The sequence below is a fragment of the Colobus angolensis genome, unplaced genomic scaffold (assembly GCF_000951035.1).
Source record: "Colobus angolensis palliatus isolate OR3802 unplaced genomic scaffold, Cang.pa_1.0 Scaffold189, whole genome shotgun sequence".
NCBI lineage: Eukaryota > Metazoa > Chordata > Mammalia > Primates > Cercopithecidae > Colobus > Colobus angolensis.
In genome coordinates this window covers 287347-313686 of record NW_012115032.1, presented here as the reverse complement: position 1 = coordinate 313686, position 26340 = coordinate 287347, and the positions used below count along the sequence as shown (strand labels likewise).

General features: G+C 34.3%; 1 protein-coding gene across 2 annotated transcripts in view; it reads right to left on the bottom strand.

Moving 5' to 3' along the window:
- Positions 1-240: 240 nt before the first annotated feature.
- The window catches only part of YTHDC1 (YTH domain containing 1), a 40891-nt gene continuing 14791 nt past the window's right edge, over positions 241-26340 (bottom strand). Inside the window, exons 5-17 of one of the 2 annotated variants that reach the window (XM_011940270.1) lie at positions 23014-23103; positions 22504-22557; positions 21813-21907; positions 19912-20020; positions 19717-19834; positions 13848-13932; positions 12496-12662; positions 9900-9982; positions 8688-8724; positions 8552-8591; positions 8381-8443; positions 6169-6303; positions 241-4166 (exon numbers count right to left, since the gene is read on the bottom strand). In XM_011940270.1, coding sequence (XP_011795660.1) covers positions 3942-4166; positions 6169-6303; positions 8381-8443; positions 8552-8591; positions 8688-8724; positions 9900-9982; positions 12496-12662; positions 13848-13932; positions 19717-19834; positions 19912-20020; positions 21813-21907; positions 22504-22557; positions 23014-23103 — 1301 coding nt within the window. In that variant the 3' untranslated portion in view covers positions 241-3941. The remainder of the gene's footprint in view (positions 4167-6168; positions 6304-8380; positions 8444-8551; positions 8592-8687; positions 8725-9899; positions 9983-12495; positions 12663-13847; positions 13933-19716; positions 19835-19911; positions 20021-21812; positions 21908-22503; positions 22558-23013; positions 23104-26340) is intronic. The other variant, XM_011940271.1, reaches the window with a different exon arrangement.

Here is a 26340-nt window from a genome sequence, read left to right as displayed (position 1 = left end):
GGTGTCACCATGTTGGCCAGGCTGGTCTTGAATGCCTGACCTCAGGTGATCCACTCACCTCAGCCTCCCAAAGTGTTGGTATTACAGGTGTGAGCCACTGCACCCAGCCTGACATTTTTTTATGTTGTATATTCCTTAGCTTTTCAGAGCTATTATTTTTTTACTATCTTTCAAATCTCTAGTATGAAGGTTACAAGTGAAAATATTTAATAGCCTATAGTCTATGTTTAAGACAGTCAATAGTATTTAAGATATTAGTATTTAATATATTGATTAGTATTTAAGAAAATGGTCAATAATCTATATTTAAAACACGGAAGAAGCTGAAAAGAAAAAGTGTAAGATTTAGAAACAAGAGAATCCCCACCCCAAAAAATGAGAGATTAAATGATCCATATGATAGATAACAGAATACTATGCATGGATTGCTTATACTCTAAGGATTCCTATTCCTATTATAAGGAACTTGGGGACTAAACTTGAGCCAGTTCTTTTCTATGTGCTTCAATGTTAGTATGTTTCAAACTGCATTTGGAATGTTTCCTATCCAAGTAACAAAATCTTAAAACATCAGGATAAAATTATCCATGTGTGTCACAGTCACCTTTACATTGGGTCAGGGAACTCTAGCTTGGTCAGTTAAGTGCTGGCAACAGTTCCTTCTTCCTTTCAATTCCATACCCCTGACATGCCTGAGGACTCAATGTTTAACATTATAACAAGACAGGATGTATGTGACCCTCAGAAAGACCACAGCATTCTACAGCAGAATACTGTAGAGATATCTACACATGAGGCCAATACTCTGAAAACTCAGACATTCAGGTGTTATAACTTGTATGAGATCCTGATTTAATGGACATGTGCTACATTTTCTCTATCCGTGTGTTTTGGAAACTGTCCTTCCTGATGTAATCCTCACAGTGGTGACCATATCATCTGCCTCTCTTGCTTCCCATGCTGGGAGTCAAAGGACCCCATTTCCCTGGAAATACAGATTAGTTTAGGGCTTGCTCCAGAACCAACATGGCTGTTCAGTCCTTCGCGGGAATTGACATGGACACTGGGAGGAAAATGGTCTCTCTCCTGCCACTGAAACTACATAGATAATGGAAGCTTGGAGATAATGGCCATTTTCTAAAAAATTAGACCATGCTTGATAAAAAGCCATTATGGGGGAAATCAAATCCAAAAATTACATGCTTGAATTGTTACTCCTTTGAACTATTACTCCAGCCAATAAAATCCTTGACTGGATTTCTAAACTCTGAATGACTGAATTTTCTGTTTTTCACCTGAATACATCATACTAATGTAGATTTTTAGAATCACAACACTGTATAGTACATGAAAGAAACCATGTCTCCCATGGTGACAAAAGCTGTCATAAATGTGTTATGATTATTAAATAAAAAATTCTGATTTTTATATACTCTCCTGTATCTTGCATTTTTTATACAATGTTCCTGTAAGTTTATTTTAAAAAAAATCAGGAAAGGATAAAACAGTGATGATTACCTGAGCCAACATAACTGTTAGTAACACCAGATACTTGGTAAAAACTTGATGGCTTTTTAAAATAGATTGACTCACTACTAAGCTCTTTAACACTCAACATACAAAGCGTAACTTCACATCTAATTGGATGGCACTTTAGAAAAATCCTCTGCTGCAAATTAAGCCTGAAGGAAACATTAATGTTTAAAAATCTCAGGCCAGGTGCAGTGTGGCTCACGCCTGTAATCTCACCACTCTGGGAGGTTGAGGTGGGTGGGTCACTTGAGATTGAGTTCGAGTCGAGCCTGGCCAACATGGTGGAACCCTGTCTCTACTAAAATTAAAAAAAATAGCCGGGTGTGGTGGTGAGCGCCTGTAGTCTCAGCCATTTGGGAGTCCGAGGCAGGAGAACTGCTTGAACCTGGGAGGCGGAGGTTGCAGTGAGCCGAGATCGTGCCACTGCCCTCTAGCCTGGGCGACAGAGACTCCATCTCAACGATGCATATTAATTTATATGCTATTTTTTCAAAAGTGATGAGGTAGCTTTAGAAACACCAAATAAAAACATGGACAAAATCTTGGCCCATCAATTACTACCTTTCTGATCTTGCGCAAGTTCACTAGCCTCTCTTGAGCCCATTTAAATGAGTCTGTACATGAAAGCACAAAGTGTCTATTGCATACAAAGCGCTCAGTATTTATTACTATTATTTCAGGAAAATACCTTTAATATTACCTACCAGTTTTGTGTAATTGGTTACAGAAATTCTTAAAAAAGTGTAGATATCATCTTGACTAGCTTACTGATGAATACAAACAAAATGTCACTGAAGTGACTTACCATATATCACCAACAGGTTTAATTAAAGACAATGACAAAACTAGAACACAGGTTTCCTTAAAAGTATTTTTTCCTCTCTACCACAATGCAGATTTAAAACAAATCCTTAGGCTTTAGTTTTGTCACTGTAAATAAAACTAGTGTGAATGCAGGGAAGATACTACATGCTGGTATGAATATGAATGTAGTAAAACTATAGTTTTAAATATCCTTTAAGAGTAAAGTGCCTGTGTTCTTTTCAGGTCAATATAAATATAAAACAGTGCAAATTTGATACTATAAAAAAATCAGTCAAACATTCAAATATTTCTAATGTTTATAAAGGCCAAATTCCAAACGCCAAAACTCCAGGTATAACTCAAATTAAGATTCAAAAAATTATTTCATAGATTGTTTTCTTGAGTGGCTCTATTTCTATGTTATAGCTGGTTACCACTGGGAGAGCTGGACAGTTAAAATACAGAATATAAAAAGGTTAAAAGTCTATTTATGAAGTAAAGTAGAAAGCACATACAAAGTAGTTCACTTACAGGAGTAAAACAACAAATAGAAAATCTAAATAAACGATTCTGTGATCTGAGTGGACTCAAAAATGTTATCAGGTGTATAAATACTTAACCAAACTATTAACATAACTCTGTGTATCTTATGTTAGAAGTAGAAGGAAGTTTTTAATACAATAGGCTTAGGTCAATCATTTCTGCTAAAATGTGCCTCAAAAAAGGCAAATGGGGGTCCTAAAATTCCTAAACAAAAAGCATTTTTATGTCTATTATTGCATAATAAAACAAACTAGTAACTGGATAAGAAAAGAATACAAAAGATAACCGTCAATCTTTACCAATTTATTTTATACAAAACAGTAGCAATGTAGAATATGGGAATCGTCTTCCGCTGCCACGCACGCAAGTTGTGAACATTCCAAGCCAATGGATACAATTTGGAGGGGAAGGCTAAACAATAGCATCAACCACGCTACTGAACATAGGAATTTTTCATTTAAAAAGATTAAAAATTAGATAGCAATGTCTTCTTAATATTGCTCTCATCATTGAAGACTGAGGAAAAATAAAAAGTGACTTTATAAGTTTTTTAAAAAAGAGGCAATGGGGAAAAAAACAAGAGGCTGCTACAACACTGCCATACAGTCAAACCATCATACTTCCAACATTTGCATACTTGATAGCAGCATTATTTTTACTGAACCGTGTGCAACTACATGTAGAAACACATCAAAGCAAAATATCATGGCAGTTATCAATCAAGATCCAAAAAGAAAAAAACAAACAGAAAAATAACTCTAGGATGAACACACTATAAGAACATTTATGGAGAAAGAATTAATATCTACATTCTTGGACTGTTCCATTCTGCCCCAATAAAAGTGTCAATTCAACTGTCAACTGTGGATTTTTGGCGGATTTGAGTTTTTCCAGTTCTTATGATACTGCATGCTTGGAACAAAGGGGGTCATAATAAATCCTTCTACACAATGAACTTTATAGGTAGACAGCTGAAAATAAATTTACTACTTGTAAACACACACAAAAAAAAAATACAAGATTTTTTGTATCTTTAAACAATCAGTGCTTCCAAAAGCCCATTATCTTCTATATCGACCTCTCTCCCCTCGGTCTCTGTCTCGATCACATAATCGCTCTCTTTCTCTTTCTCTATCACGTCCTCTATCTCGCTCTCTGTCTCGTCTGTTATCTCTAGGGCGGTCTCGCTCTCGTTCCCGATCTCTTTCACGGGGTCTACTTCTCCGGCCACTGACAACAGCTTGTGTGCGACGAAGGAAATCATCCACCCTCATATCATAATCATGCTAGAAAAGGGAAGAAATGTGTTAGGTACATCAAAAATGCAAATAGTATAAGTGGATCCCTGATTTGAAAAAAAAAATTTATATAAACAATTTTAAAATACAAAAAAAGAAAAAAGTCTCTATATTATAATTGGCGGAGAGAACAATCTAAAGAAATACAATAATAAATTAATTCACAGAAGGTTAATATGCTGACATGGTTTAGAAAAAGGATGATGTCTCATTAGACATCTACAACAGATTACTCAAATCTCTTTATGCAGTTTTCTACTTAACTTTAATGACTTTTTCATCTGATCCTTTCAATAAGATTTAGGCCAAAGAAATTAACTAGTGATGACCTTCAACTATTATCCATATATACTGCGAATTATGCTAAATGTCATCAATGTTTTTCTGGCACACGCTAGCTCGACATTTTTCCTCCAATTCTACCAACTTCAATTTTACAAACTGAGAGTATTATGTTCCAGATTTTCTTTCAAACTAAATTGTTACAACTAAGTGATGTGCAAGAGAAGTTGTGGCTGCTCCTAAACTTGGCCTCTGCTCTACTTTAAACTTTCTACTCTTAGATCTCAGCTCGTCTTACTGATTTTGGTCTTTTCTCAAAATTTAGCTGAAATAGGATTCGAAAACACAATCCTACATTACCTTTTATATATGTGATTATATAAGCAGAGAATATGTATACTAACCAAAACATCACTACATAAAGATCCACAAAATAGAATTTGTTAAAAAGGATAAATATAGTTCAGGAAAACAAACAAACAAAAATCTTAGACTTCCTATTTAAAAAGCCATGTGATCAGTTAAGGGAATTTTTAAGACACCATAACCCATCTAGTCAACTAAGATTTCATTACAGACAAACTGTGTATTTCTTTCTTGTATGCCTAACTGAAAATAAACTACTAAAGTTTGTGATTTAGTTAACTAGTATCCTCAAATTATTTTACACAATGTTAAAGGTCATGATATGACTTGATTTAGAGAAAATTACTATCTTTATGAGGATAAGGAAATTACTGACAACTCATAAAAATGTCTCAAAGGCCAGAAAGCTACTCTGATTCTCACAAATAGGCCCACTAGTCATCTTAAGCTGGAAAATAAAAATATCTTTATTTGGCCCCATACACACTCATCACCATAAGCAGGGAGTGGAAAAAAAAAATTCTAACTTGCATATCCTACTTAGTTTAACAATAAAACTACCTTTCTAAGGCTATCAATCTTATATGCATATGAATTATGCTTCCATCACCTGCCAGAAGACAATTCCACTTTTTAAAATAAAAGTACTATTAGGGAAAAAAAAAAAAGCATTTAATAAACTCAGCCCCACTAGTTAAAAACCCAGACAACTCAAACTAGAGTCTTTTTTTATTGGTCCTGTTTTGAAGCCATCAAAAAAAGCTTTCACATCAATCTTATCAAATAATTAATAGAATCAATGAATAACGGACATACCTGCTATATATCGTAACATCCGGTTATTCTTTGTTAACATTACAATAACCAGAGGTAAAACAATTCATTAGTTACTAGCTTTAACATATGGTAAAAATAAAAACAAATGACTAAATGAGATTACAGCTTACCAGCTAACTTAATATACACCATCTATCCTATAAAAATTGAATCAGAATACACAGAAAGTTGAGAAATACCTATTAATATTAATTACACAGCATAATTAAGGTCTCAATATGGAAAGAACATAGCCGAGGTACTACCTAAAAGGAGTTCTATTTGTAGGCGTTTGCCTTAAGCAGTTTGTGATTTGATCAGTAAAAGAAATATATTCTACCTATATAATCCAAAGGGGCATAATCAGGCATTTTTAATAAAAACAAACTAGGAATTACTCCAAAATAGTCTGCAGTTTAAGAATATGCAATGGTCTGTCATTCACCATACTGTGGTCTCCCCATATTTAAATTACCTACAGAATTCTAAGTAGTTCCCTCACACCTTTGCCTCCTTGTGCACTTACTACTCGTTTATCTCTGTATCTTGCTTCATGTGGTACTGGATGATGTCCTGAGTAAGGGGGATGAGCTTGAGGAGGTGGAGCATGGTGCTGATAGTAAGGATGGTGTGGAGGTTGTTCCATTCCTGGGTAAGGGGGCTAAAAAAGGAAAACCATTCCCATTAAGAATCTACCAAATACCCTTGTAAATAAGCCATTCTTAGAAACCTTCATCCAAAATGCCAATCCCAAACAAGTGAATCTGTACTAGACATTTACTTAGATGGCATTAAGGTGTTTTTTGTTTGTTGAAAATTACACATCTTCTAAGATATAACATGTTTATACTTTTCTACTCCTATCATATAAATACTAAGGGAAATAGCAAAACAAACCCTTACATGGTGCTTACTGTGAGCCAGGCATTGTTCTAAGCACTTTGCTCGTCTCATTTAATTCTCACAACCTTATGAGATAGATACTATTGTTCCCAGTTTACAAAAGGGAAAACTGAGGCAACAAGGAGTTAAGTAACCTGCTTATAGTCACACTACTGTTAAAGTGGTGAAGCAGACATACGGCATCAGGCATCCTAGTTCTACAACTGGTCAACTGGTTAACCACTTTGTATGTATCTACTCTTAAAAAACTTCAACAGGCCCGGTGTGGTGGCTCACGCCCATATCCCAATGCTTTGGGAGGCTGAGGGAAAACAATCCCTTAAGCCAGGAGTTGGAGACTAACCTGGGTAACAGAGTGAGATCCTGTCTCTATAAAAAATTAGCCAGGCACAGTGGCATGTGCTGTAGTCCCACCTACTCAGGAAACTGAGGCAGCAGGACCACTTGTGCCCATGAGTTCAAGACTGCACACAGCTATGATCACACCACTGCATTCCAGCCTGGGAGACCAAATGAGACCCTCTTTTCAAAAAAACAAACAAACAAACAAAAAAAAAAAACAAAAAAAAAAAACACAGGGCAGGAGCAAATTACCTTTTAAATGCCATTTAAAAATGAATAGAAAGTAAATTAAAGATTACTTTCATAGTTACTATCAAGATCATATATTAAATTTTTAAAATTTCCCAGAATATAAAGGGAAAAAGTCTCATAATCATCTGCACACAATAGTATAAAACTGTATACCTTAAAGAGACACAAAAGTTAGATGAAGAGGCCATATAACATATAGCATTTAAAATAAAGAGATAAATTAAAATGTAAGAAAACAGTAGAAGCTAAACTTCCAGGTTTTTATTTCTTGAAAATTAATGCATCAGCTATTTTCAATATCTTAAAATATACTCTAAGAAGACAAGTTTTCTTAAAGGAAATAGTTAAAAAGCAGGAATAATCAGGGTTTAATTAATCTTATTTTACACAGAAAATTTAGTGAGTATTAGATCAGGCACTATGCTAAACTTAACATGTACTTTGTAAATTTATCTTTTTGACAATGAGAATGACACTACTACATTAAATGTTAAGCTATACTAGGACAATCATGATGTCAATTTCATTCACCATGACATAATCAGAATAAGCACAGTGCCTTCCACAGAGTAAGTACTAAATATTACATTTGATAAGCCAACTATGGAATTTTACAGATGAGGAAAACTAAGAGTTGTATTAAGAAATTTACCCAAGGTCACAGAGATGGGAAGGAAAAGAAATATATCTGAACCCAAGTAGACTTTGCACTACTAATCACTACCATAATACGCTATTACAGTTCTGAAGCCTGTACCATTAACACAAATGAGCTTTTGGTCTTTAGTATGAAAGACAGTATACAATTATTTATCACCAAAAATCTGTATTTTAAGTCTTTTTGAGATGGAGTCTCCCTCTGTTGCCCAGGCTGGAGTGCAGTGGCGCTGTCTCGGCTCACTATAACCTCTGCCTCCTGGATTGCAAGCAATTCTCCTGCCTCAGCTTCCCTGAGTAGCTGGGACTATGGGCACGCGCCACCACACTCAGCTAATAATTTTTGTATTTTTAGTAGAGACGAGGTTTCACCGTGTTGGCCAGGCTGGTCTCGAACTCTTGACCTCAGGTCATCTGCCCGCCTCAGCCTCCCAAAGTGCTAGGATTGCAGGTGTGAGCCATGGTGCCCAGCCAGTTTAAGTCTCTTTAATGAGCAACTGTAACAATCATATTCTGAGTAAGCACCTGAAATATTAGAACGGCAAATGAAGTTATGTAACTTATAAAAATAGAATAATACAAACCATTCCTTGCCAAGGTGGTGGTGGTCCCATGTTATGAAATTCCCTCACATAATCATTGTAGGACTAAAATGAAAGATGATAATGTCAATGTAATTAAAAATTATCACAGAACTGCAAAATAAATCAGAGCCTGATTTTATCTACATTAAATAGATAAAATGAAATGCTTACCCCATTTAAAAACACATCTCGGCGAACTCCTGAAAATCGTCTGTTGGGAATAAGATTTGTGAAACTAAATTCAGGTAATTCATAAACTAGTTCCAAGAATGTAATTCAAAGCTAGGCAAGAGTGAACCCGACTTACCTGTCTACTTCCTGGTATCGTGGATCCTTTAAATACCCTGTTCAAACATCAAGCATTTTAGTAAATCAAATTTATATTTTTCTATTATGGTATAATAATTAAACCTTCCTTACCACTCGTTTCAATTCTTTCCATGAAATATGTACTTTAAGTGATGCTACTATTGTATTATCCCATTTTCAAATTTTCTTCTCAGATTACATGATAATCTAGGAAATAACTAATTATATCATAGAATTGTAAACTGCTAGAGAAGCTTTCATATACGTATCTTCTATGTTCACAGTCCAAATCTTGCTAATCAGAAAATTTCTTCATTCTGCATCACAGAGAAGGTAAGGGCAGAGGAACTACCTTGAGCACAGTATGACAGGACTTCTTTAAATGTTTACTTTCTACCTTGGGTATATGCAGGCCTTACCAAGTAAACCAGATAAGCTTTTTAAAATGTTAACTTAAGGGGGAGGGAAAAAAATTGCAAAAGTTGCAAAAATGAAGATGTATACACTGAAAATGAAAAATCGATGGTGATTAGAAAAATATTCCTTCCCCTGCTTCTTTTAGTAAGCACTCAACAAATTAAAATGTAGAAACATATGAGTGGTCATGTTACTGGGGAAAAACTATTTTCACTTTCTACAACAGGACATCCTATTTTGGAAGAATAAGGCTAATCAAGCTACCTGTTACATAATAGTGCTATAACGATCACCAACATCAATCTCCTAACTGCCTAAGTTTCACAAGTGTATCACTGACTCTGTTCTAAATACATGATATCCCTTCTTGAATATAGTTTGCTCTCTCAAACTCCAGTAAGGGATAGATTAATTGAAAAGCTACATTTAGAGATTACGTACCAAATATTTCTCATTCCTCTCCACAGACATAAAGATTTTTTATTAAAAAGCCTGATATAAGGTAATTGCTTTTCATAACTACATTTAATCTTAAACACGTGCAGGTAAGTTTCCATTTTTGCAAAATTGGCAATTTCAGGTAATAGGATATGATGAGTTACACTGGAATAGACTGGACAAAAAGGGAAGAATTACACTAATGAGAACTGCTAAAATTTCCCAAGATTTAAATAGTCAGGTCCTGAATTTTTTTCACTTTTAAAACTGCAGGATTGTGAGGGTTGTTTTTAATTTTTTTATTTTTTTTCCAATAATTTGAAATCAAATATCTGCAGGATTATAAAATATTAACCTGGTCTCTGGTGAAACTCAGGGGGATAGTCAATCCTTGGTTTCTTTCTGCTGTTATGAATATCATAATCTTCTGGTCGACGCCTACACAAATTAGACACATTAGAAATTAAACCAAAAACTGCTGGGAGAACAAATAGTAAAGTAAGAGTTTCTGACAGAGATAAGTACAAAACATAACCCATTATTTACTTTAACATCTTAATTTTTAGTTTTAAAATTCCTGCATTTTGATTCTCAAATTAATTCCTATAAACCAAACCTTAAATGTACTTCTGGAAGTAGATATTCTCTGCCATCTCATGCTATGATGAGAAAATTGCAGACTAATCCAATCAAAACATGTAAATCACATTTTAGTAGTCTAAACAAGTAAACAGAGCCATTCTCAAACTAAATACCAGTTTAACAATTAAAACATTTTCCCAAATAAAGTCTCCATTCAGTTGAAAAATAAAAATTAGAAAAACCTATCATCATTGTACAATATGTAACTCTAAAATCTATATATTTAAAACTTATGTCATTTTAGGTTAAGTCTAAACAAAATTAAGTATTTTTCCTCTGCTTTGCACAAAATTATGATTTTTACATGATCATACAGAAAATTTGATACTTATTAAAAGCAACTTTACAGGAAAGTTTTTAAAATCTTAATAGTTTAAAAAACTAATTTCTTAATATTCCTTAATAACATTTAGTTTTTCTTTCTACATTTAATGACATTTAAGAATTAAGGGAATTTTTTCTTCCAGAGACAATGCCTTGAAATAAAACTGGCTTTTATAAATTGGCAAGTAATGGGTCAGAATTTTAACAGAGTTCATAAAACTAGTTCAAAATATATTCTTTAGAAGGTAAAATTTTACTGACTACAGAGGGCTGTTCTCTACTGTCTTTCATAAATTGGGTTTACTTAACACATCATTAAATACACTTCAATTTACTTAGCAGCTAATAAAAGTTAAACAAAAAAAAAGTCCAAAATATTTAGAAAATAAATCTTTTTACCCTTAATATGTCAAATAAAAACTTGATAACAACCTGGCATTCACTAGTTTTCAGCTATTTGTCTGAATACCAACTACTTTCATTAACTTTTTCAACACAGTTCATTCAAACTGCAAAGTTAAGTGCAATAATCCCAAGCCCCCCAACAGAATAAAAACAGTTGCATCTACAATAAATAATACTAAGAAAATTAAAAGCTGGTTTAAAAAATAAACATACCGCTTTCCTGTAGTTTGGGGAGTGCATTTACGACCGGTATAAAACATGATAGTAACAGTTCATATAGTAGTCCAACTACTGACTTTAAGCTGTAAGCCACATACATAAATGGAGGCCCTGGCAGGCTTGAGAGAAGGTGTAGTGGTGTAATAAGTATAGTTTGCAGTCCATTGCAAAACTGAGGTAAAAACTTCACTTGTATATACTGTATTGCACTGGAAACCTCTTAGTTTAAAACTTCAAAAGACATCTTGGTGCTCAGTCCTTTTAGGCCAAAAATAAGGGGCTCTGCCAGGTTTCCTCCTACCTACTCGACAGTGTCCTTTTTAAGCTCAAAGAAATGGGGACTCTTGTTGGATTATCTGTACCTACCACAGGATGTTTCCACCAAAAGGAAATTTAACCAAATGTTTCATCCCATCAACCATACATCCAATAGTCTTTAGCAGAATATTTTAGATTTAGCTGTATGCAAATCTACACAGGGGAAGGTGTTGGGTAGAAGGGCTTAAATCAGTCCTTTGCAAAGACTTCTCCAATTCTGTAACAAGTTAAACCCCCTTTTTCTGGAAAATGCTGTTTAGTTCATAAAGTAGTGATCAATAACCATGGCGATCCTCTAAAAAACACTTTTAAGTCCACAGGTACTGCCAGCATCTGGAAAAGTTGTAAACAGACACAGCAACAGCCCTTCTTTTTGGTTTGTTGCCGGGTCTCCCAGGGCCACTTGATCCCCTTTGGAAAGAACCTATTGTTTTCAGAAGCTCAGCAAGATGTGTGAATTCACTGGGTACATGTTAGAGAATATTTGGCAATAGGGTTAACACATCACGGTGATAAAATCTGAAATAGTCCCAATAATGCTCCTCTTGAGTATCAAAATAACTTAAAATATTTTATCCTCTAAATGAGGCGTCATCTTCTGAAAAAATATTAGTGATCCTTTATAAAAGTCCCATATCTGATAAGGCTTATCCAGAGACATACCTGAAAGAAAAGGCTTTTTAAAAAATATTAACAATTTTTGCAAATAAAGACTTCCTCCTCTTCCTCCTTTCTAGCCTGTTCTTAGCAACAAATGCCTACCTCATTTCAATTGTATACATTGTATTATCAGAGTATTATCTAATCTAAACTGGTTATACTTTTTTCAGAATAAGGAAAGATCCCCATTTTCCTCTTGAAAAATGACTGAGACCAAGGTGACCATGTGAAATCCTCAATGAAGCCACAAACTAGTCCATGCAGCTTGATTTGAGGATTTTCTCTTTCTTCTTTACCGCAGGACAAACTTTTGACGAATCATATTCCTCCATCATGTTATTCTGATACATGTGCCTATTATCAGTCCAAAGAACGTTTCTAACCTTCCCACATCCCGGACTGGTTCTCGACGGGATGGACGTCCTCGTGATCTGGGCTGAGAATGCATTCTTCTCTTGTGACGCATTTTATGAATGACCTGATACAAGTCAATACTTTCATCGGGGGGAAACAGAAGACAAAGCTGGGTTCCACATTCAAGTTCAATTTCCTAGAATAGGAAAGCAGTAATTTATAAAACAAAAACAGACCCTTTCAACAGACTTGCACTTTCCTGATGTACCAGAACAAAAACTGACTTGGAGGTTTTGTTCCCAAGTTGATGATCATATGCGATTCCAATAAGATTTCCAGATTTATGAAACATTTCAAAAGTGTTTTGTTTATTTATATAAAGGGTAAAAATTGAAAGTGTAGAATCGCCAAAATTAAATGCACAAATGTAGTTGCTTAAAATTCTGTGATAATCACCCTCTGAAAAGAAGGGACTATTTCTTTGTGCAAAATACAAAAATACCAGGACAAAGTCATTTAATACAATGGAGTTAGTGTGTGTACCAACAACTTTGATAATTATGATCTACTAAGTACACTGAAATACATTAGATTTACCACAAAGGCAGACCAATCTATGAGCTCTTTAAAATTAAATCATTTTCAGTTATTTGCAATTGAAAAAGTGAAAACATTTTTATTTATGAGCAATAAAATGTCATATTGCTTTTGTGTGGCCAGGCACAGTGGCTCATGCCTGTAATTCCAGCACTTTGGAAGCCCCAGGCAGGCGGATGGCTTGAGGCCAGGAGTTTGAGACCAGCCTCGCAAAATTGACCAAAAATACAAAAATTTGCCACTCTCATAACCCGGTCTCCAAAAAAATTAAAATTAAAATTAAAAAATAAAATAAAACAAAACTTCTGGTTCAGAATTACATGTGACAATTACAAGGGTCAAAGGTTTTGGTTTTCAGTTACTCCACATTTCCAGTTCCATTTGTAGACTTGAAAACCTGGGTACACATATTTAATCTTTTCAGAAAGCTGCTTTCTACTCAGAAAACTTTAGCACACATACTAAATGGCAATTCTAAAATGTATTACAGAAACTGAAGAATCTGTTAAACAGTGATAATATAGTTAAAAAATTTTTTTAATCTGGTAAATTCTCTTTAGAAATATTTCCTTCAATTAAATCAAAAGAAAGTACCATACAAAGCTGCCTATATTTCAACATTAATGGATGTCTTATTAGTCTTAATCAGTTATTATAAACTTCAGATAAGACTATTTTTTCAAATTCTCACATGATCTCAGATGGTTAAAACAAATACATCAATAAAGATCTCTAAAAGGGTTGATTAAATGTGCTTCTTAAAGAATCAATTAAAACCACAAACCTGTCCATCACGTCCGATCTTTACTGGTTTATGTTCATTCCAAGGATTGGTGAGATGAGCCGACTTAGTGAAGGGTAATTCACGCCTAAACACAAAGTAATATCAATTACATTCTTCTGTAGAATCCTTTAAGGACCTTATACTACTTCTAGCAGTGAATTCCTGTATTAAATGTAACTTAAATATGACTAAAATTTTAAAAATCACTTACAGTGGTTGAGTTTATTCCCTACAGAAAGCCTCTTCAGAGACTTTTTCTTCCATATTCTCCGGTTTTCTAAAAAGAACTTAAGAGCAAGGGCTTGAGAACCAAGATAACTCGGGGCTTAAACCCCAGCTTGCTCTCTTCTCTGAGCCTGAATCTATTCCTTTGATAAAAAAGAATATCACCATCTACTTTATAGTTGTTTTACGCAGTTTGCAAATGAAATGACAATAAAATATTCAGCATATCCCTTTCCTCTACGACCTCAAAAAACTTAAAACTGACCAAAAAGAAGCTGGACCTTAACCCAACTATTAAAACCAAATGAAAATAGAAGTGTCTCCTATTCTCAGTTGGAGGCTGCTTTCCCTGTTCAAGTGTACTCCCTCATTCAATATGGCAATATTCTTCAGCACCCATAGAATGGCTTGAGTTGTGCAATAAATTATTTATAAGTGTATATATTTATATTAATTATGCCCTTTACTGAAACTCAAAGGCAGTATCTACATAATTTAAATATTAAAAACCTGGTTTTAAGATCTCTGAGCCATAGGACAAAATGGTCTCACCAAACTGAAAAAGATACCCTGTATTTTTATAGTGCTTTGTCAACCTAACACAATGTCACATGAATACAAAGACGACACAAAATCAACAGCTGTTAGCTGCCAAGATATAATTGTAAATTAACAGTATTTAAGGTTTTATCTGCCTGTGCATAAAACAAATAATGCCAAAATAAATAAATACTTTAAAGAACTATTCATTGTACCTACAACACAAATGAAACTGTTCAGCCAAAGGACATACAAAGACGAGAAACATAAAAGAGTTTGCATCCCTAACCTTTCTTCCATAGCCATCAAAGAAAAAAAAACAAGCACACACAATTTTCAAAGAGAATGGGTACTATGTGCACAATACAGAAGATTTGTTTTGTTTTTAATAAGAGTGGTCATGTCTATTTTCAAAGAAAGAAAAATAATCACAAAATGCTTCATGAAAGAAGTGGTACATGAGTTAAGCTTGAAAGAAAAATAACCCAGGTAAAGCCTTATGTAGAGAACTAAGGCAGGAATACATCTGAAACAAAGAGAACGGCTAGAACAGAGGCATAATGGAAAAAGGAAAACATAAGTAACTTTACCCAGTGAACATGCCACATAACCTTACATGAATTTTCTTGAAAGTGAATATTGACTGCTCAGATCTTTCTTTAAATTTAATATTTTAGAGATTGGATCTCACTATTTTGCCTTGGCTGGTTGTGAACAAATGGGCTCAGGCAATCCTCCCACCTCAGCCTCCCAAAATGCTAGGATTACAGGTGTGAGCCACCACACCTGGCCTGAATGCTCAGATCTTATACAACTTTTTTTAAACCTCAGGAAAAACTTTGACATTTTCCAGGGAAACAGAAGTATTTTAGAGTTAAATTAACAAGGTGGTATGTTCTGTGATGGTAGTGATATATATATATACATGGAAGAGTGGTCAGTCAGTAATGAAAATACCCACTAAGTATCACTTAAAAGCTTGGTTTCTTTTTCTAATATACACCTTACTTCACCCGCCAAGAGTGAGTCAAAAATACTGAATGTTTTTTTTCCCCTTTTCAGGATGTCAGAAGCAGAAAGACTAGAACAAGTCCACACCAAAGCTTGAATATCCAGAGGCAAATACCTAGTTTTCTTTGTATTCTGTTCAATAATTTAAATTTTTCTTCTAATTGCCAGTTTAAAACAGTTATAGGAAAGGAATAAATGAAAACCTATAGCCAACAAAATATAAGAAGGTTATAAATTAATGAGATTATCACTGTTATTTAAATATCAGCAAGTAAATACCCATGATCCATCCAAGTAGAAGTAAAAGCACAGGCCAAGCTAGATATATCATTTGGGGTTGAGATTCTTTGGTGGCACTGGTTCCAACTATATTCAAGAGACATCTGTGCACTGTTTCAACACAGTTAATCTCAGCCAGAACATCACAGAAAACTGTGAAGTCTGAGGCAAAACAGGGCTCAGAATTAAGAAAATTGAAGGGTCTGTGATCCATGTATCCTTCTTACTTTATCCTTTCTTCTCAGATCGCAATCATAGAACAACCAAACAGTTACCTTCTGAGCAGCTATGTTATGAAGCATACAGATACAATTTATCTTTACTGTGAGTTCTTTGAGAACATGTAAGGGATTCTCTGACCTAAGTGGTTCTGCAAATATGGTAAATTTAACAAAACAATGTAAAATTGTGCACAGCTTTTTGTTTTGTTTTGAGACAGTCTCACTCTGGAGTGCAGCAGCATGATCTCGGCTTGCTGCAACCTCCACCTCCTGAGTTCAAGCGATTCTCATGCCTTAAGCCTCCCATGTAGCTGGGACTACAGGCATGCGCCACCACATCTGGCTAATTTTTGCATTTTTAGCAGAGATGGGGTTTCACCTTGTTGGCCATGCTGGTCTCGAACTCCTGGCCTCAAGTGATCCACCCACCTCAGCCTCCCAAAGTGCTAGGATTACAGGCATGAACCACTGTGCCCAGTCATGCAGAGGCTCTTATAAGCTGGACAGTAGTTTGCTGATTAATGCTAAAAAGAAAAACGGAGGCCGGGTGCGGTGGCTCATGCTTGTAATCCCATCACTTTGGGAGGCTGAGGTGGGAGGATCACCTGAGGTCAGGAGTTCGAGACCAGCCTGATGAATATGGAAAAACCCCGTCTCTACTAAAAATACAAAATTAGCTGGGCGTGGTGACACATGCCTGTAATCCCAGCTACTAGGGAGGCTGAGGCAGGAGAATCGCTTGAACCTGGGAGGCCGAGGTCACGGTGAGCCAAGATCGCACCATTGCACTCCAGCCTGGGCAACAAGAGTGAAACTCCATCTCAAAAAACAGAAAGAAAGAAAAATGGAGAGACTAAACAAAAAGAGAAATGAGTTATTTGGAATGGACATGAAAGAAATATCTAGTCAGTAAACGTAACTTTGGATGAATAATATTTCATAGATTATGCCTTATTTTGAGCTAATTCCAGGTGGCAACCTTAGTAAGTCACTTTTTATGCCTCCCGCTTTATCAGCTAAAACGACACTTATCTGGTTGCAATCTTCCATGTGCCTACCAATTACTTGAACCACCAGGAATGTAACAGGTTTGAGGTGGGTCTCAAGATTCTGCATTTTAACAATCAGATGCTACTGATACAAGTGATCCAGTGATCACACGTAAAGAGGCTTAAGTCTAGTTATTATTATATCCAAAGCATATTTAAATAGAAACCTAGTAACTATTATATCTGAAAAAGAAAAATACATTAAGAGCAGTTACTGTTATTGATAGCAAAATCCTTAGCATTTGTATTTATTAAATTTAAATCATTTTAATTTTGAGACTCAAATGTAATTCTCAGTATATATAGAGAATTTAAACTCAGAGTTCAAATGACTTATCTAAGGAAAATATCAATGTTAGAAATATCACATGCCCTCCAGAAGTGTAAAGTATTGCCAAATTACTCTTGAATAGAACTTAGGAGTATTAAAAAAATTAAAACTATAGTTTTATTATGTAAAAATACTATTTCTAGGTAAACCCATAAACTTACTTTAAAATAATAAAAGCCCTTTACTGCCCATAATTTTACATCTCATGTTAGTAGGACAGACAATTTGAGTCTGTCTACCTCTTCGGTTGCTTGATACATTTCAAACAAGTCAGCAGAATAGTCAGTAAGTCAATGAAGAATATGAAGAATGAATAATCCATGAAAAATTAAATTCATCTTAAAATTAAGAACAAATTTCCTTATCAGCAATGTAAAAATGAAGGTTAACAGAACAAATAACACTCAAAACAAAACCTGCTGCAACCCACGTAAAAATGGGCAATTATTTTCTCTCCTGTTCTCAAGAAAGCAACACCTGCAAATGTTACATTACAATGTTTCCTCTAGCCTTTACAGAGCAGTCACATACACACACAAAATAAAAATTAATAAATAAAAATGTTCATCTCTCTGCTGAAAAATAATCACTCCCTTTCCCTATAAATTGTCACCAGATTTTCAAGTTTAATTTTGATTTCAAAAGAACTATTAAATTTATATTTTAAAATCCCTGGGGGCAATAGAGAGGAGGTGGGAGATAGTACTAACAGTCTCACCACCTAACACTGCATTCCAATACCGTAATTATGGATTTTTTCATGTTATACTGTTCCATGCTGATATGTGCAAGATTACTTCCACATATATTTAACAGACAAATTACAATCTGTTTAACTAATTTTCTATTTCAAAGAATTTAGATGATTTCCAACTCTTCCCCACAGAAAGTAATAATGGGATGGCTATTTTTTCTGCACATAGCTTTTTGCTATGCTATTATCAACCTATTACAATTACGTGTCACTTAATGACAGGGATACACTCATCAGGTGATTTCATTGTGTGAACATCACAGAATGTACTTACACAAACCTAAATGGTATATCCTACTACATACCTAGGATATATGGTATGACCTATTTCTCCTAGCCTACAAATCTGCACAGCATGTTACTGTATTTAATAGCGTAGGTAACTGTAACACAATGAAAATACTTGTGTATCTAAACATAGAAAAGGTATAGTAAAATATGGTATTATAGGTACCTCTTACGAATCCTACAGTCTTATGGGACAAGATTCTTTCTTGATGGATATGTCACTACGCAGCAAGTGACTGTATGCTATTTGTAATATATCACCCCCCTATCTTCACAGCTCCCCACTATCCTACAATAAACGACGTTTAGGCTGACTCACATTCATTCATTCTTATACATCTTTGCCCTTTGTTCTTCTCTTTTCCTAATCATCTCCTTCATAAAAAAAGGTAGCTCCCTATCCCACTCACACAACCACATGCCCTCCCCACCCACCCCGCCCATAATTTGTTTCCATGCTCTTCTTGACTTAGGCTGTGCTATCCTTCATATGCATAGCATTTTTCTTTTTTTTCATCCAACTCCTTCATGCTCATCAAGATCTAATACCCAAAAACAATTTAAAACTCACAAAGTAACCATCTCCTTTCAGACACTTTTTAACTAAAATTAATTTTATAGGTAACAGATTTGTGTATGCCACATAAAGATCACTTAAATAATGAGCTTCTTGTGTACAATAATTCAGTATGCAGTAAGGACCTAAAAATAGTGACAACTCAGTGTTCAAAATAAGCCTGATTATTTTTCTAATAAATATAGTTAAATCTTAATTCAGTTTTAAAAGATCACAATGGCAACTAAACATCATTTGCTAACCTCTTTAAAAAATACTGTTCACAACTAAACTAGTTAACTCCGAAATTGTTAGCCAAGTCACAGGACTTATTCCACCATAGTTAAGTGACATGTTAAATCACTAAAATTATACAGATATGCCTGACAACATTTCAAGCAATTGTCCAATTCATTTACTGCTGTATTACTAATATACAAAACAAATCAAATACATAAAACTTCAGACTTAATACACCTTTGTTGTGTCCCACATTAGATAAACATAGTGAATAAGGTTAAGATATGCATAAGATGACGTTTTTACTTTAACACATTATTCTAAACTGGCAGCGTATTGAAAACTTCAGTTATCTATACTCAAGTGTTGATTTACCTGCAAATCCAGTCAATTTTAAAGACACCTCCCAGCATTTTAGCACTCATTCCTGCTGGAAGCACCCAGTGTATAGGAGATCCTCCATGATGTGATTCTGAAGAAAGTCTTGCAAACCCTAAGAGAATCATATCATAATATGTAGATGCTAATATAATTAATGTTTTTATATGTCCAAATTATTTTTATTCTTACCTTGAAATTTTCCACTCTCTCTGACAGAAAATATTAAGATAACACTCCTTGCAGATCTAAATGCAAGATTCAATTTCTTCTCATTTACAGGGAGCGTGGACCATACACCCTATATAAATAACATAAAGACCACAAAGTGAAATTAATTACAACTCTTTTGTGTTTCCAGTTATGTTTGCCAAACACAAACAACAAAAAAAACTACATACTTTGGTGTGCTTTCAATTTAAGTAAGCTATAATGAAGAAAGATTTTATTTATCAGCTGTCAAAATAATAAAAACCTAAGGGAAAAAATGTAGACAATTACCAATTTTACAAAATTATTAAAGCAACTAGTAAACACATGGAGATGAGGTTCAAATCTAAGGGACTAGAATTCTACATACTGAAACCAACCACCTATAATTATTTTAATATTACAACGATTTACTGTGGTAAATACATCCTGTTTGAAGGTGAACCGCAACTTAGAAGTTTGTCTTCTTGAAAAACTGTGCCTAATCAAATAATTAAAAATTACTGTATTAGTCAAGAATCTAGCATTTTTCTATTTAACTTCGTTTTTTTAAAGCAGTTTTTAAGTTCAAATTTTTATGTATCAATAGTTTGACTGAAGAGGCCTATGTTCTACCTAGAGCTGGAAGATATTTGTTAATTTCTAAAGCATTTTAACCAATTCTTCATTCATAAAAGATAAAAAGAAATGGAATTACAAGGCAGATGCTATCATTCAGCTCACACCAATCTGTTCATACAAATGACATCTCATTCAAACTAAGTGCTTACAGTTGTTCCTCAGTCTCTGTTGGGGACTGGTTCCAGGACCCATGCAGATACCAAAATCTGAGGATGCTCAAGTCCCTTATATAAAATGGCATAGTATTTGCATATAACTTATGCATATACTCCCATATACTTTAAATCACCTCTAGAATACTTATACCTAATACAATGTAAATGCTATGTGAACAGCTGTTATACTGTGTTTAAGTTTATATTTTCTGTTGTATTATTTCTCATTCCTTTTTCTCCTATTATTTCAATCTAGTTAGTTAAATCGAAAGATGGGGAATCCTGTGGATACCGAGGGCTAAGTGTACTTCTGCCTAAATCCACTTAAGCTAGAGAGCAGGATAAGGCTATCTGGTGTACTATTTCCTTCTGTTTGTAAAGTTTTATGGGTAGTCCTTAAGTTAGAAATACAGAATATTGACAGAAATATCATTAGAAAAATGTCTAACTTTAGTTTTAAGTTTCTGAAAATCAGTTGAAACTGTACAGTTACTCAATTTAAACTAAGAATAGCAAAACATTACAACAGCTAGTGTAACACACAATGTATTTTTGTAGCCAAACATAAAAAGAAAATTACTATCTTACAACATCCTACAGCAACTATGCATATCCTTTTTGGAAAGTCTGGAGTGGGCCTTTAAGCTAATTCTTCCTTTTTCTTCTAAACACCAATGATCTTAATTTTAAAAAATAAAACTCTCCATAAAAGAATGATTTCAAAAGAACCTCAAAGTATACATCAACCATCAACATAAAACAGTAATTGGTTAACTAGAGGTACTTTTAGAAGTGTTAGCACAATAAACGAGCCACTGAGGAAGTACAAAAACAAAAACCAACAGAAACGGGATCTTTTACAGCAAAAAGTTAAACCGTATAGCCTTCAACATTTAATCTTCTGACTCCTAAAATCATCTTTAAAAAAAAGAAAACTCAAATTACAAGTAGGCTGCCTGACTACAAACCAGATCCTAAGTGGTAATTGCAATGTAGACCTTTAAAGCCGTAATGAAAACCGTAATACCTACGCTACTTGATACAAGTCTACTTTCCCATTTAAAAATTTTAATATTAGGATAGTTTCAACAGAACTGATGCTAATACCTTAGCTTTGGCAAGAGACACATTCTCATGGTTGTTACTCTTTATGAGGAAAAATCTTGCATCCTGAAGCACATATTTGAGTTTACTGGTTTGATCTGAAAAAAAAAAACCCAAATCAATTAACCACAGGCCATTATCACACAAAGGGATCAAAACTGTACTAACTGAAATTAGCCCTCCACAACCCAGCTAAACTTTTAAAACAATCACCCATTCAACCTGGAAAGCTAAGCCACGACAAGTAATAAAGCAAAGCTAAGAAAAGACAACCAGCATACTGCAAGAAAGTAAACCTAACCTAGTGATGTTCCGATATATCAAATCCATATTTAAGTATGAAAATGGTTACCAAGTTTTACAGATTTTCTTACTCAGATTCACCAGTGATAATAGACCATTATATACATACATAAATATACACACACATCTATATATAACACATACACACATATACACACATACACCCATCCCATTTTGTCCAAAAACTAAAATATCCTGAAATGTTTGGTATTATTCTAAAAGATATGCAGTAAGAAGCAGACACAGAGCTTTCAATGTAAGATATTATTTTTTGCTTCATGTAATATATCGGAACATTACTACATTAAAAGCAGCTATTAATGGAGAACCAATAAGGCAAAATAATAACTGTGCAGCATGCAATGAAAACAATTTCAAATTTAAATGATACCTTTTCGGACAGCACGAACGGAAGATGATAATTTCTCATGCTTCTTTTCTGAACCTGTATTTAGCCAAAGTACATTTGTTCAGATTGAGCTTTAATAGAGATAAGACAAAATTTCTACAGTCTTGTCACATAAAATTCTCATTCAAGACAAATTATCTTCCTGGCGCACCCACACACACAAAAAAACTTCTCAATGTGTACGAGTGTTTTGCTTTTTGGGTTGTTTGGATTTTTTTAAAAGTATGTGTTTGAACAGTTTCCCACTCAGAAAACTAGTCACTGAATCATCATCTTCCAAGAAAAAAAAAGTGAAAATTCCACTTAAGCAGTAACAGAACAGGATTAAAATAATAAGAAAAAGCTTAGTTTTCTCTAGAATTATTACACTGAACATGCCAAAAATCAGTACTAATGGACATCAACAAGTTCACACTAAACTACAGCCTCCACACGCTTTCTAAAGCAGATTACATTAGAATCAAGTCAGATATGATCACAAAATGAGAATACCTGCATATGACTCTGATGCAGAGCTTCCACTTCTATCAAAAACAATTGGAGATATGCCTCTAGCTCTCTTCCTTTCCTTCTTTTTCTCATCTAAAAAGAACAAGAGTTTTTTTTTTTTAAATCACAATATAGAAACGAAGAGAAGTAATCAAACAAGAATGTATCATTACATGTCTAGTTTTTGCATAGCCCTTATATTAGTCTGTGCTCCTCTCCTGATCCCTCAATTTCCTAAGAATGTTTTATTTTAAAAATACTGTTTTAAAAGTACAGGCATCTTATTTCTCTCATCAGTTTCAACCAAATAAAAACAAATGAAATAACTACAAAGTCAGGGCCTTAACTGGCATATATAGGTGACCTTGAATACAGTTTTCCAAGAGGGGGAAAAATTGGCAAAGCAAAAACAATTTCTTTCAAAACTGTGTCCTTTCTACACACCAGGTATCACTGTCTTAAGTCCTTATTTTTTAAAACTCCACTACCATTCTTTATCACAATTCCAATTCTGATTCTATCTTAAGAGATTTGATGAACCCCTGAACCCAAAGCTTTACAAATGGAAAAAATATATATACCATAATTAGCGATGCCCTTCTGGTTGCCACTGCTTGTTTTTGTGTCTTCTATTTCATTCTCCTTAGCCATTTCCTCCCTGGATTACTGCTCTTATTTTCAAATTCAATTTAAAATTTACCCCTACAATTTTAATGGTAGCCTGTGTATTTCTGTAGGAGAGCTGAAAATCTTCAGTAAATAGAAAAGGTTTGGATTACTTGTCATGTAAGAACCAGTCCCAAGCTTAATTTGGAACTTTATAAGCATATACATGAGGACTTGAAATGGAATTCAGCTCTCCTATCTGTTTATTTTTATCTTAATTTTACCATGATAAGCTCCTTTTACTTTTCAGCTTAGAGATAAGGGAGTAAGAAGAAAAAAATGCATGTTTATTTTTATACAAACAATGGAGAGCTGAAAAAGAATAATCAGTGGTCATGTATACAATAACCCACTACATAACGACAGCTATTTAAAAAGCTTTAAGTACTTATCTCCTTTAATTCTCAGAACAAGTTTACAAGATATTCTCATTACAGATGAAGAAACCTTGGATTAGACAAGTCGTTAGGCAACTAGACTAGGGTCCCACAGTTCCTGGGTGGCAGAACCTAGACTCAAGGGCAGGTCCTCTGGCTTGAGCAAGTAGAAAGGATGTTTTATAACTATTTCTGAAAGGGGATTACAGGTTTAACTGGTCTAGGGGGCTTTTTTCATTGTTCCTTTCAAAAGTTCTGACATGTTCTAATTTTTTCTCCATGGATATTTCTTTCAGGAGTCTAAGTATTATGAATGGATCAGATTTAGTGTAATTTATCTCTTGTTGCTGTTAAAAAAGAATTACTTTATGGTCCAAAGTACCAAAATGGGCCTGGCGCATGCCTATAATCCCAGCACTTTGGGAGGTCGAGGCAGACGGATCACTTGACCTCAGGAATTCGAGACTAGCCTGGGCAACATAGCAAGACCTTCTTTATATAAAGACAAAACAATAATAAAAAAATTACTAAAAAGATCTGAGATAATGCAGGGAAAATAACAGAAAATAACAGAAAAACAATACTCAATTGTTTTTATATAATGCTAAACCTAGCATTAGCATTAGAAATCTCCAAGGAATTTTCATCATTTTTGTGTTCTCTTAAGTCTATGGCCCTCTCCCCCAGCTGTTACTCTTAGGTCAAAAGAACAATGAAAATCATCTAATAAATAAAGCGTTATCCATCAGCCTGTTGCTTTTATAAACTTAACAAAAATTCTGAGAATAAGGTAAAATGAACTGGAATCTAGAAAATTCATGACACAGAAACTAAATTGTGATCACTTTTATCTAAAAATTGATGTCTCCTAATGAAGAAATTTCAAAACCACACCATTCTTCTCTTTCATAAACTATTGTATAAAAAAATTTCCTGCTTATTAATATAGTACCTAAAGCATGTTCCACATAAGGGATTTTCCTTTAATAAGGAAAATAAAAATTTCAGGTATCCCTTTTAGAATAAACCTAGTCTAGTAATAGAGTTTTGATATCAAGATTTGTTATAAAACTACAGTTACCATTTAATTTGAAATGTCTTCTCCACAAAAACAAAATATATCAATCAAGTTACCTTACTATGGTATCATCTAGGAGCCTGTTACAATTGCAGATTTCTGGTCCTACCATTTAAGTAAGTTCCCTTTGTTTAATGTAAACAACACAAACATTAAAGTCTAAGAAATAATACAGATACAAAAAAGACTCCTACAACAAAATGTTATCTACCCACGGGAGTGGTTTCACACATTCTCCACAATAAACATTCAACACATACTGCTAATGAAATTTTTCTTATTGTCTTAAATTATAAAAAACACATCCTATCAGTTTGCAAAAGGCATGATGGAAGCACAGAATTAAAGATTCCACAAGTTTTTACAACAAATCCAACTACTCATCCATTCCGTTTATCTCTACTTCCCTTGAAAAGCCTATCTTAACTCCCAAACCTAGAATTCTAGCAAACAAAAGGTTGAAAGCACTTCAGTTGCCAATCACTAGAAAATAACTGGCCATCTGTTCTACCTATACTGTATATAGTATAGATATAAACCATCTATATAGTATACATATGTAATATATATAGTATAGATATGTACTATCTGTATGTAGTATAGGTAGAGCAGATGGCCTTATCTTCTAGTGATTGGCAACTGAAGTACTTTTCTACACTATATATATATAAAATGTACTATTATAAATGATCAAATTCTATAATAATGGAACTGTAAATGTATTTCAAAAAATAGGAATTTTCTTACGTTTAGTACATTTTGCTTATGTAGCAATCTGGTAGCATCTTTACATAAGACAGTCATACAGTGCTCTGTAAGTACCCTGACCTCTCCTTCCTGTACCCTCCCCCCAAGAAAGGTTCCCCTAAGACTAGTGCCTCCAACTATCTAACAGTCATACATTTTTGTCTCATAGGTATAGAGAGGCAGGATAGACAGCATTGAAGAAATGACTCAAGACAGCTCTTACCTGATTTTTCCACAAGAATTTTATTTATAGTCTTCGTCTCCATCTTATACCTTACACCCCAGCCCTCCTGTCGACCCTGTCTCAGCCAGTCAACTGACAGACACAGAATTAGAAGAAAAGTCTGTGCTCCCAGGGAAAAAAGAAATGATTTGTTTTGATTCTGAAGCCATATGATGGAAATCCAGGGATATTTTACCAAGGAAATACTGTAATACCCAGTGGACAGGTTTCATATGAAT